Genomic DNA, 13,736 nt, shown 5'->3' with positions numbered 1-13,736 from the left:
TTGTGCAATTCTAATTTTCAATTATTTTCATCTTTGTGACTCTGTACCTCTGTTTATTAGCTTTTTTTCATGTCGTCTTGATTTTCTTGGATTGCTTTTTATTTTGTTTAGTTTTCCCTCAATGTGTCTCATTTGATCTTTGAATTCTTTTTTTGATTTCTTCTATAAATTCTCTCTGGGTAGGAAGCCATCTTATATTATTGTGGAAGAAGCTTTCTGTTTAATTAAAGTGTCCAAATCTGAAGTTGAACCTTCATCTTCCCTGTCTATAATATTTTTCAATTTTGGGGTTTGTTCTTTTTTTTGAATAAGAGATATTAGTGTAAGCATCTCTAATCATAGGTTCTGAGGAGAGAGTCTCATTCTCTAATCTGATTAGGAACCCCAAACCAAGAGCTCTGCCTGCCTTCAAGTGCCCACAGCCAACAGCATTCTGCTCTACTGCTTCTGTACTCACCAAGTGCTGATTCCTTTTTACCCAGAGCCTTGTCTCAGCAGCACAATGAAGATTCCCAGTCAGCTGAGATTCACTTTAGCCTTTCTGGACTCAAATCTCAACTTGACAAAAAAAGTATGGTGAAGTGAAAGTCTCTGTGGTTCCTGCTGAGGCTCCAGCCAAGCCAAACTAGCTGATGGGTCCCCACTTAATGTTTCTATGGGGTTAGCTGCAAGGTGCTTGCACTTAAGACAGGTTATCCCTCACCCTTGGGTCTTTTCATATCTTCTTGGCTTGTATCAGAACTCCTTTTCTTCCCCAAGTCATCTTGATCTTTCACCAGTCTGTGTTCATCCCAAGACACAAATTTGTTCTTTTGGTGGGGAAAATATAGCTTGAAATTTACTGACTGACTTCTTTATCTTTCTAGAATCCTTCCCTCTTTGTAATTTTTTTTATTTTCTAGGTGATAATAATAAACTTGTGTTTATTTTTAACTTTCTCTTGAGTGTTGGGAAATTGGAACATTTTTCATGATAATTTTTTTTATTCAGTCATTTCTTTATTTTAAGTAAATGTCATGGAATTGTCACAGTAATAACATATTATAAAATGACTGGAAAGTCATTTATATAGCACTTCTCCCATGGTAGATTCTATACTAAGCCCATTACATTTGATTCACACAACAGCCTTCAGAGATAAACACTGTTATCATTACCCATTTTACAGATGAGGGGACTGAAGGAATGGGTGTAGGGTCACACTACTAGTAAGTGTCTCAGACATATATTGAATTCAGATCTTTGTGACTGCAGTCTCAGTGCCCTAACTAATTTTTTAAATAACTTAATTTTATTTTTGGTAGATATTTCTGGGGTTGTGACCCATATTTATTTCTTTTGTAAATATTGGGTTTCAATTTCTTAGTCCCTTGCCTTAAGAAGTTCTTGAAAAGTCCACTTTGATTCTATCTGTTACATGATTACACTTCTGGCTGCTTGCAGTAAAAAAAAGCAATATAATGTGGAGGCAGTGATTTAGGGTACTATAAAGAACAGCAGGGATGATAGCAGGGATCAAAGTAGGGAGGGTTTTCAGCACATAGACAATGTGGACACATTTGTAAGAGCTGGAATGATCTAGTAGATTGCAGAAATTAAAAATAAATGATAGATTGGTAGGAGAGGGAGAAAATCTATTGGAAGAGACAGGATGGCACAGGATCACCTGACCCAAATAGAAAGCTCAACCTTGGAAAGGAGTAAATCCACTTCATCATGCAAGGTAGGGATGAAGGAAATCTTGGCAGAAGGCATCTGAGTGATAGGTGATGTGAAAGAGGAGAGATGGAGGGAGCTCATGCCAGATGGCTTCAATTTTTTTAGTAAAATATGAAATAACTTTCTCAGTTGGAAGTATGGGGCAAGGGAAACCATAAAAGTTTTGAGAGACGATGAAAAGGTATGGAAGAACTACTGTGGAGAGAGGGATAGTCAATTGATAAGGGAGGCATAGTGAATAGTAGGATTTTCTAGAAGCAGTGATGGTCCAGTTGAGGTTATATATTATAAAATTGTCATAGTCCCATTTGGAATGGTGAATGATTTTCTAATTTTTAAGCCATTTCCTATTTAAACATATATATTTTTATTTTATGCACTTAAATAATTTTTAGTGTTTCATACGTTTTACAAAACTGCCAAAGAGACTCAAAACACCTAAAACACATATATGCACGTGCACACACACACATACATACAGTAAAGGACTCCTTTTTAAATGTATTTTTTAATCAGATATCTATATTGCTTGATGTTTAGCATGACTTAAAAGCAATGAACAGTAAATAATGAAATATTTATCATTAGATTGAACTTTCATAGCTTTTCACAGCTATGAATCATGGATGACTTCTAAAGTCATTTTGAGTTTCTCTCAACTGTACATTTCCATTGTCCTATCTAAGCTTGATAATACAGATGTGATTTTACTAAGATTTTACCAAGGCCTGTCATGTCTCAATAAAAATGGTATCCTTTTGCCCTTTTAGAAGTCTCATTATATTAAAGTCATGGCACGATAACAATACTTGGAGGTCATTCTATGAAAAAGCTTTAATTTGATCAGCTATTGTTTTTTTTTTTTTTTCTATTCAAATTGTGTATACTACTCCTGAGGTTAACATAAAGGTAAATGATGAAATTAGGTGTGTTTAATCAGGAAAGACTTCATAAAAGAATTAGAGTCTTAATAATAGGATGAAATTTTGATTGGCAGAAAGGAAGGAGGAAAACCAGGACAAAGAATAGGCAGAAGAAAGTAAGAGTACTTGCAAGTAATGTAAACCTTGACGTTTAGCTATAACAGAGGACATATAATAGAAATAATAAATTGTCTATAAAAGAGATAGTGTTAGAAATTACTATCATTTTTATGCAACATTTTAAGAAAACATTTTGAAATCAGTTTAGATGATTACTTGGAACAGAAGAACATTAAAGGCAAAATTTGTTTCAATAGAATGTAAGGTGATAAATAAAATAAAGTCTTGGAGTGGTTTTGGAAGTAGGAAATGTTAAACAATAATGTGTTTATTTTAGGGAAAGCTTCAGTATATAGTAATTACTGGGTTGCAGAGAGCAAAGGAGATGAATGAGTTTTTTTTTAAGGCTAAGGACTTGGAAAAATATAGGTAGTATGAATAAATGAAAAAGTTGAAAAGATTTGGGGGGCTTACATGATTTCTGGCTAAAGTTAACATCTTTAAAATTAATTTTATAATTATAACATTTTTTGACGGTACATATGCATGGGTAATTTTTTACATTCTCTTGCACTCCCTTCTGTTACGAATTTTCCCCTCCTTCCCTTTACCCCCTCCCCATTCCCATACATATTAAATATGTTATAGTATATCCTAGATAGAATATATGTGTGCAGAACCGACTTTTTTTTTTCTTGCAAAGGAAGAATTGGATTCAGAAGGTAAAAATAACCTGTGAAGAAAAACAAAAATGCAAACAGTTTACACTCATTTCCCAGTGTTCCTTCTCTGGGTGTAGCTGATTCTGTCCATCATTCATCAATTGGATTTGAGTTAGATCTTCTCTTCATTGAAGATATCCACTTCCATTAGAATATATCCTCATACAGTATTGTTCTTGAAGTGTATAATGATCTCCTGGTTCTTCTTATTTCACTCAGCATTAGTTCATGTAAGTCTCTGCAAGCCTCTCTGTATTCATCCTGCTGGTCATTTCTTACAGAACAATAATATTCCATAACATTAATATGTCATAATTTATCCAACCATTCTCCAATTGATGGGCATCCATTCATTTTCCAGTTTCTAGCCACCACAAAAAAGGCTGCCACAAATATTTTGTCACATACAGGTCCCTTTCCCTTCTTTAGTATTTCTTTGAGATATAAGCCCAGTAGTAGCACTGCTGGATCAAAGGGTATGCACAGTTTGATAACTTTTTGGGCACAATTCCAGATTGCTTTCCAGAATGGTTGGATTCGTTCACAACTCCACCATCAATGCATCAGTGTCCCAGTTTTCCCACATCCCCTCCAACATTCATCATTATTTTTTCTTGTCATCTTGGCCAATCTGACAGGTGTGTAGTGATATCTGACTTGTCTTAATTTGCATTTCTCTGATCAATAGTGATTTGCAACACTTTCATATTAGTGGAAATAGTTTCAATTTCATCATCTGAAAATTGTTCATATCCTTTGGCCATTTATCAACTGGAGAATGGCTTGATTTCTTTTAAATTAGTCAATTCTCTGTATATTTTGGAGATGAGGCCTTCTGTAAAACTATTTTCCCAATTTGTTACTTCCCTTCTAATCTTGTTTGCATTACTTTTGTTTGTACAAAAGCTTTTTAATTTTATGTTATCAAATTTTTTTTTTTAATTTTGTGGTCAATAATCTCTAGTTCTCTTTTGGTCACAAATTCCTTTCTCCTCCACAAGTCTCAGAGTAAACTATATTATGTTCTTCTACTTTGTTTATAATATTATTCTTTAAGTCTAGATCATGAACCCACTTTACTTTATCTTAGTATAGTGTTAGATGTGGGTCAATGCCTAGTTTCTGCCATACTGGTTCCCAATTTTCCCAGAAGTTTTTGTCAAGTAGTGTATTCCTATCCCCAAAGCTGGGATCTTTGGGTTTGTCAAACACCAGATTACTATAGTCTTTAATTATTTTGTCCTATGAACCCCTTTTCCACTGATCGAGTCTATTTCTTAACAGTACCAAATAGTTTTGATGACTGCTGCAAGCTTCCTATACAAGTGGCAGAGGCTTCCCTGACTAACATCTAGTGATGGGTGGGCATGGCCAGGTCTCATGGAATTCTGGGATTTTGGGGTTTACTATTTACCTTTTGTATTTGTGATGAATGTTTTATAACTTATCTGCTAATCTACTGGATTGCAATCAAGGCAGAATAGCCAACACTGTTGTAGATTCTCTGCACGTAGAAGCTCCCACTATCCCTTATCTGTACACTGTTTGCACTCCCTCGCTCAGCACGTGGGCCATCTCTCATTGTGCTGGATTGAAACAGACCTTTTCTGGAGATCTCGAAAGTATCTTCTTCTGGTAATTTCTTACACTTCAAATATTTGTGGATTTTGCCAATTTAGAATTTAATTCAGAGGCTGGTTTTGCAAATTGTCTGAAGGTCAATGGGAGAAGATCAGAAGAAAATGTGTGTCCTCTCTGCCATATTGACTTTTCCCGACCACTATTTCTTTTTTTTTTTTTTTATTCAACCCATTCTTATTAAGCAAATATGTAGTAAAATACAATAAGAAACAATAATCCATGTCAGGATTACTCAAATGAAATAAGTCATTTTCATAACACACTCATTATCTTATTCATACAAATTTAAATCTATGTCAAACTAGGCTCCTTATTTCTGAGACCATCACATAACATCATTTAATGTATTATAGTCTATCAGGAATTTTTCTAAATGCAGCTTATAGGTTTGACTGTGGTCTATTTGCTACTAATCTACATACTTATTTGCTAATATTCAGGAGCTCCTGAATTCGCCTTGAGTATTTGAGTTCCTGTCTGAATCAATCACACTGATCCTCTTCTGTGTAATCTAGATTTTTTTTTAATTAATAATTTTTATTATATATATCTTTTTTATAATAATATCCCTTGTATTCATTTTTCCAAATTACCTCCCCTCCCTCTATTCCCTCCCCCCGATGACGGGCAATCCCATACATTTTACATTTGTTACAATATAGTCTAGATACAATACATGTGTGTGAATATCATTTTCTTGTTGCACAATAAACATTAGATTCCGAAGGTACATGTAACCTGGGCAGACAGATATTAGTGCTAACAATTTACATTCACTTCCCAGTGTTTCTTCTCTGGGTGTAGCTACCTCTGTCCATCATTGATCAACTGGAAGTGAGTTGGATCTTCTTTATGTTGAAGATTTCCACTTCCATCAGAATACATCCTCATACAGTATTGTTGTTGGAAGTGTATAGTGATCTTCTGGTTCTGCTCATTTCACTCAGCATCAGTTGATTTAAGTCTCTCCAGGCTTCTCTGTATTCCTCCTGCTGGTCATTTCTTACAGAGCAATAATATTCCATAACCTTCATATACCATAATTTACCCAACCATTCTCCAACTGATGGACATCCATTCATCTTCCAGTTTCTAGCTACAACAAAAAGAGCTGCCACAAACATTTTGGCACATATATGTCTCTTTCCGCTCTTTAGTATTTCTTTGGGATATAAGCCCAGTAGTAGCGCTGCTGGGTCAAAGGGTATGCACAGTTTGATAACTTTTTGGGCACAATTCCAGATTGCTCTCCAGAATGGCTGGATTCTTTCGCAACTCCACCAGCAATGTATTAGTGTCCCAGTTTCCCCACATCCCCTCCAACATTCATCATTATTTGTTCCTGTCATCTTAGCCAATCTGACAGGTGTGTAGTGGTATCTCAGAGTTGTCTTAATTTGCATTTCTCTGATCAGTAGTGATTTGGAACACTCTTTCATTTGAGTGGATATAGTTTCAATTTCTTCATCTGAGAATTGTCTGTTCATATCCTTTGACCATTTATCAATTGGAGAATGGTTCGGTTTCTTATAAATTAGGGTCAGTTCTCTATATATTTTGGAAATGAGACCTTTGTCAGAACCTTTGTTTTTAAATATATTTTCCCAATTTGTTACTTCCCTTCTAATCTTGTTTGCATTAGTAGTATTTGTACAGAAACTTTTTAGTTTGATGTAATCAAAATCTTCTATTTTGTGATCAATAATGATCTCTAGTTCTCCTCTGGTCATAAATTCCTTCCTCCTGCACAAGTCTGAGAGGTAGATTATCCTCTGTTCCTCTAATCTATTTATTATCTCCCTCTTTATGCCTAAATCATGGACCCATTTTGATCTTATCTTGGTATATGGTGTTAAGTGTGGATCCATATCTAATTTCTGCCATACTAATTTCCAGTTTTCCCAACAGTTTTTTCCGAATAATGAATTTTTATCCCGAATGTTGGTATCTTTGGGTTTGTCAAAGATTAGATTGCTATAGATGTACCCTTTTTTGTCCTTTGTATCTAATCTGTTCCACTAATCTACCGGCCTATTTCTTAGCCAATACCAAATGGTTTTGGTGACTGCTGCTATATAATATAGCTTTAGATCAGGTACACTTAGACCACCTTCCTCTGAGTTTTTTTTCATTAGTTCCCTTGCAATTCTCGACCTTTTATTCTTCCATATGAATTTTGTTGTTATTTTTTCTAGGTCATTGAAATAGTTTCTTGGGAGTCTGATTGGTATAGCACTAAATAAATAGATTAGTTTGGGGAGTATTGTCATCTTTATTATATTCGCTCGGCCTATCCAAGAGCACTGAATGTCTTTCCAATTATTTAAATCTGATTTTATTTTTGTGGCAAGTGTTTTGTAATTTTTCTCATATAATTCCTGACTTTTCCTTGGTAGATGGATTCCCAAATACTTTATACTCTCAACATTTGTTTGGAATGGAATTTCTCTTTGTATCTCTTGCTGTTGCATTTTGTTAGTGATATATAAAAATGCCGAGGATTTATGTGGATTTATTTTGTATCCTGCCACTTTGCTGAAATTTTGAATTATTTCTAGTAGCTTTTTAGCAGAGTCTTTGGGGTTCTCTAAGTATACCATCATGTCATCTGTAAAAAGTGATAGTTTGATTTTCTCATTTCCTACTCTAATTCCTTGAATCTCTTTCTCGGCTCTTCTTGACCAGGCTAGCGTTTCTAGTACTATATTGAATAGTAATGGTGATAGTGGGCAACCTTGTTTCACTCCTGATCTTACTGGGAAAGGTTGCAGTTTATTTCTATTGCATATTATGCTTACTGAGGTCTTAAATATATGCTCCTGATTATCCTAAGGCATAATCCATTTATTCCTATACTCTCAAGAGTTTTTAGTAGGAATGGATGTTGGATTTTGTCAAATGCTTTTTCTGCATCTATTGAGATGATCATATGGTTCTTAATGATTTGATTATTAATATGGTCAATTATATTAATAGTTTTCCTAATATTAAACCAGCCCTGCATTCCTGGAATAAATCCTACTTGATCATAGTGTATTATCCTGGAGATGATTTTCTGAAGTCTTTTTGCTAATATCTTATTTAAGATTTTAGCATCAATATTCATTAAGGAGATTGGTCTATAATTTTTTTTCTCAGTTTGCGATCTACCTGGTTTAGGTATCAGTACCATGTCTGTGTCATAATAGGAGTTTGGTAGGACTCCTTCATCCCCTATTTTTTCAAATAATTTATATAATATTGGGGCTAATTGTTCTTTAAATATTTGGTAGAATTCACATGTGAATCCATCTGGTCCTGGGGATTTTTTCCTGGGGAGTTGATTAATAGCTTGTTCTATTTCTTTTTCTGAAATGGGACTATTTAAGCAATTTATCTCCTCCTCTGTTAATCTAGGGAGCCTATATTTTTGGAGGAAGTCATCCATTTCACTTAAGTTATCAAATTTATTGGCATAAAGTTGGGCAAAGTAACTCCTTATTATTTGTCTAATTTCCTCTTCATTGGTGGAAAGATCCCCCTTTTCTTTGTAAGACTATCAATTTGATTTTCCTCTTTCTTTTTTCTGATCAAATTTACCAAAGGTTTATCTATTTTATTGGCTTTTTCATAAAACCAACTCTTGGTTTTATTTATTAATTCAATAGTTTTTTTACTTTCAATATTATTGATTTCTCCTTTTAATTTTTGTATTTCAAGTTTAATTTTTGGTTGGGGGTTTATAATTTGGTCTTTTTCTAGCCTTTTAAGTTGTAAGCCCAATTCGTTAATCTTCTCTTTATTTTCTTCAAATAAGTCTCTAAAGATATAAAATTTCCCCTTATTACTGCTTTAGCTGCATCCCAAAGATTTTGGTACGATGTCTCATCATTGTCATTATCTTGGGTGAAATTATTAATTGTTTCTATAATTTGTTCTTTCACCCAGTCATTCTTTAAGATGAGATTATTCAGTTTCCAATGACTTTTTGGTCTATTTACCCCTAACTTTTTACTGAATGTAGCTTTTATTGCATTGTGATCTGAGAAGAAGACATTTATTATTTCTGCCTTCCTACATTTAATTTTGAAATCTTTATGTCCTAATATATGGTCTATTTTTGTATAGTATCCATGAACTGCTGAGAAGAAAGTATATTCCTTATTGCCATTCAGTTTTCTCCAAAGATCTATCATACCTAGTTTTTCTAATGTTCTATTTACTTTTTAAATTTCTTTCTTGTTTGTTTTGTGGTTTGATTTGTCTAAATCTGAGAGTGCAAGGTTGAGATCTCCCACTATTATAGTTTTACTGTCTATTTCTTCTTGCAATTCTCTTAACTTTTCCTTTAGAAAGTTAGATGCTATACCACTTGGTGCATATGTTTAGTATTGATATGGCTTCATTATTTATGCTACCTTTCAGCAGGATATAGTTTCCTTCCTTATCTTTTTTAACGAGATCTACTTCTGCTTTTGCTTGATCTGAGATAAGGATAGCTACCCCTGCTTTTTTGGCTTTACCTGAAGCATAATAGGCTCCTTTCCAACCTTTTACCTTTACTCTGTATGTGTCTCCCTGCTTTAAGTGTGTTTCCTGTAGACAACATATTGTATGGTTCTGATTTTTGATCCAATCTGCTATCCGTCTCCATTTGATGGGATCGTTCATCCCATTTACATTTACAGTTAAAATTACTAATTCTGTATTTCCTGCCATCATATTATCCCCAGATTATGCTTTTTCCCTTGACCCCCCTGATCCCCCTCCCCGATATTTAATTTACAGACCCCCCTTGTGATGCGCAACCCTCCCTTTTTTTTTTAGTATCCCTCCCCCCTCCCTCCAAGTCCCTTCCCTTATTCTCCTTTTCCTTTTCCCTTTTCCTCTCCCCCCTTTTAATGAGGTGAGAGAAAATTCTCTGAAAAACAAATATGTCAATTATTTACTCTTTGAGCCTCTTCTGATGAGAGTAAGATTCACACAATGATTCTCCCCCTCACTATATTCCCTCAGATATGGTGTTTTTTCTATGCCTCTTCCTGGGATGTAGTTTCCCTCTTTTTATCATTCCTTCCCCTTTTTCTGAAACGACCTCCTTCCCTTTACTACACCCCCTTTTTTCTTTTATATCAGTAAAATCAAATTATCCTTGATTACTTTTTATATGCCCACAACAGAGTTACAGTTCTCAAGGGTTCTGTGTACCTTTTTCTGTTTCTCTTCAGTCTTGTGGATAAAGATCAAATTTTTTGTTTAAGTCTGGTTTTTTTCTTAGAAACATATAGAATTCCTCTGTTTCATTGAATGACCATCTTCTTCCATGGAAAAAGATGCTAAACTTAGCTGGGTAGTTCATTCTTGGTTGCAGTCCTTGATCTTTTGCCTTACAGAATATCAGGTTCCAGGACCTTCTATCTTTTAATGTGGAGGCAGCCAGATCTTGAGTGACCCTTATTGTGGCACCTTGGTATTTAAATTGTTTTTTTCTAGCTGCTTGCAGGATTTTCTCCTTTGTGTGGTAATTCTGCAGCTTAGCCACAATATTCCGTGGTGTTCTTTTTTTAGGGTCTATTTCAGAAGGAGTTCGATGAATTCTTTCCACATCTACTTTCCCTTCTGTTTCTATTATCTCTGGACAGTTCTCTTTGATAATTTCCTGTAAAATAGAATCTAGGCTCTTTTTTTGGTCATAGTTTTCTGGAAGTCCAATGATCCGCAGATTATCTCTCCTAGATCTATTTTCCAGGTCTATAGATTTTCCCAGTAAGTATTTGACGTTGTTCTCCAGCTTCTCATTTTTTTTTTTTTGTTTTGTTTGACTGATTCTTGGGTTCTCTGTGAATCATTCATTTCTATTTGTTCCATCCTGACTTTTAAGGAGTTATTTTCTTCTTTCACAGTTTTTAGTTCCTTTTGTAAATGCCCAATTTCGTTTTTAAATGAATTATTTTGCTCTATTGAATTTTTTTCCATTTCCCTAATTTCTTTTTTGAGAATTATTTTCTTTTTCCAATTCAGAAATTCTATTTTCTTGAGACTTTTTTATCTTTTTCAATTCAGAAATCCTACTTTCCTGTGATTTTTTAACCTTTTCTAATTCACAAATTTTGTTCCCACCACTATTCCTAAGAGAGGTTATTTACAAATATTTTTTCCCATAATGTTAGCATGTGAAAAAATAGAACTTTATATGTAATATAAATATGACAATCATAATGATAATATCCTAAATTAGAATATTATCATTAATTATACAAGTTAGCCATTTCTGTATGAAAGAGTGAGTTCCAGCCTGCAACATCATTTTTACAAGAGTTATGTCCTCTAAAGAAAAAATATGGAAGAGTTAACTTGAAAAAAATGTAAATATGAGGTTGTTTTTTTGAAGAAAATGTTAATTTTTTTTATTTTTGTAGAAAATAATTTATCAATAATATTTATATCTAACTGGAAATTCTTTACAATTTACAGAAAAATATTCAGAAGTGCTTTCATCAGTGGACCTACTAACTATTTGTTGATTGTTTTTATTTGATCAGTGTTCCTCTGAAAGTCTCTCAGAAATATCTGCAAGACATAGACTTGTATCCATAAATCCATTGGGAAAATATGAAGGTAAGATTATATTATGTAGAATAGTGGAGTTTCTATTAAAAAAGGAAAAGGGGAGGGGCCTCTAGATACCTCAGTGGATACAGTACCAGCCCTAAAATCAGGAGGATCTGAATTCAAATATGACCTCGGACACTTAACACTTTCTGTGTGACCCTAGGAAAATCAGTTAACCACAATTGCCACAACAAAATAAAATGATATCTAGAAGCTGGAGAAATAGGAGCTGGGGTCTGAAATAGACTCTGTCATCAAATACTAAAATTAGAAGTCGCATGAAATCCTAATGCTACTCAGGAAAAAAGGAGATATTAGAGAGGAAGAGTTCAATGGACAAAGAAATACTTATTTTTAAAGTGATTTTTTTTCAATGTAAATTTATTTTTTTATATATTTTTTTATTTTTACAAAAATCTTATGCATAGGTAATTTTCCAGCATTGACAATTACAAAACCTTTTATTCAATTTTTCCTCTCCTTCCCCCTACCCCTTCCCCCTGATAGCAGATTGGGTTAAATATGTTAAATATGTGAAAGTATAAGTTAAATACAATATATGTATACATATCCAAACAGTTATTTTGCTGTACAAAAAGAATGGGACTTTGAAACAGTGTACAATTAGCCTGTGAAGGAAGTAAAAAAATGTAGGCAGACAAAAATATAGGGATTAGGAATTTTATGTAGGCATAGTCAACTCCCAGAGTTCTATCTCTTGATGTAGCTGGTTCAGTTCATTACTGCTCTCTTGGAACTGATTTGGCTCATCTCATTGTTGGAGAGGGCCTCATCCATCAGAAATGATCATCAAATAGTGTAATGGTCCTGTTGTATTTAAGTTATAATCCTTCTCTGGGAGGAGGTTTCTTTTCTATATAATCTTTTCCTCTGTGAGCAGGTTTCTTGGGAAGATTCTGGAGCCTCCAGCCAGAGCAAAGGTAGAATCTCAAATCCTCTTCTTCCTGAATCCTGGCTCTGAATCTCATCCAGCTCTTGTCCTTCCCCAATTCAGACTGCTTCTCCAAGCCGCCGTCCCAACTCTGGCCCAGACTCAACTAACTCCAGAACCAATGCTGCCCTCTTTTATCCTCTCAGAGAATGGGCATGGGATAACTCAGGGGCTTGTGGAAAAAATACTTCAACCAATGAACTTGCTCCTCTTAAACATGTAAACTCCTCCCCAGAAGTCCAAAGGTGCAAACTCCCCTTAAAGGCCAGAATTAAAGGTGTGGATTCTGAGAATTGTAAAGTAGCAATTTAGCACTTAGTAAGAACCTAACAAAATAGTATTGTTATTGAAGTATATAATCTCCTGGTCCTACTCATTTCACTAAACAGCAGTTCATGTCTCTCCAGGCCTTTCTGAAATCATCCTGTTGGTCATTTCTTACAAAACAATAATATTCCATAATATTCACATACCACAATTTATTCAGCCATTCTTCAATTGATGGGCATGCACTCAATTTCCAGTTTCTGGCCACTACAAAGAGGGCTGCCAGAAACATTCTTGCATATAAAGGTCCTTTTTCCTTCTTTAAAATCTCTTTGGGATATAAGCCCAGTAGTAACGTTTTAAAGTGATTTTTAAATTAGCTGCTAGAGTATTATCCAAGTATCTTGGATACATGTTTCTTTGACTTAATCAGAGTACCTTACACAATTACTGAAGGAATTATATCTCATTTACTTTATTTCCCTATTTTTTGAGATACTCCTGGCTAGTGGTTTCACTATTAATATTTATGTTTTGTTCTGTGTTTTGAAATAATCATATTCTGTCTTTTAAAAACTGATTATTTTCTTGTCTATTCCTGAATTATGATTTTTTTTCTGAATTTAATTCAAAAATTCACCTGCCTTATACTGACTTAAGATTTAGAAATGCACTTTATTTTGTTAAATTATATTTCTAATATTGTATAAGGAAATCTATTACTCCTGAAGGATGCATGTGCTCTTGGATCTTCATACCACAAATGTATCCTTAAGGATATCTTAAGCATTTCATCCTGAGAAGTCTAGTCCACATCTCTAAACTTGCAGATGGACTCAAACACTGAATGAACATTTTTTA

General features: G+C 34.2%; 1 protein-coding gene across 2 annotated transcripts in view; it reads left to right on the top strand.

Moving 5' to 3' along the window:
• Positions 1–13,736, top strand: part of LOC141544676 (uncharacterized) — a 127,841-nt gene that overhangs the window by 50,442 nt on the left and 63,663 nt on the right. For both annotated transcript variants that reach the window (XM_074271090.1, XM_074271091.1), the window contains exon 10: positions 11,587–11,662. In XM_074271090.1, the coding sequence (XP_074127191.1) occupies positions 11,587–11,662 (76 nt within the window). The remainder of the gene's footprint in view (positions 1–11,586; positions 11,663–13,736) is intronic.

This window comes from Sminthopsis crassicaudata, chromosome 5 (assembly GCF_048593235.1).
Source record: "Sminthopsis crassicaudata isolate SCR6 chromosome 5, ASM4859323v1, whole genome shotgun sequence".
In the NCBI taxonomy this organism is placed as follows: Eukaryota; Metazoa; Chordata; class Mammalia; order Dasyuromorphia; family Dasyuridae; genus Sminthopsis; species Sminthopsis crassicaudata.
Note: the sequence above shows the minus strand (reverse complement) of the source record. Positions and strands in the feature narration are given on the sequence as shown.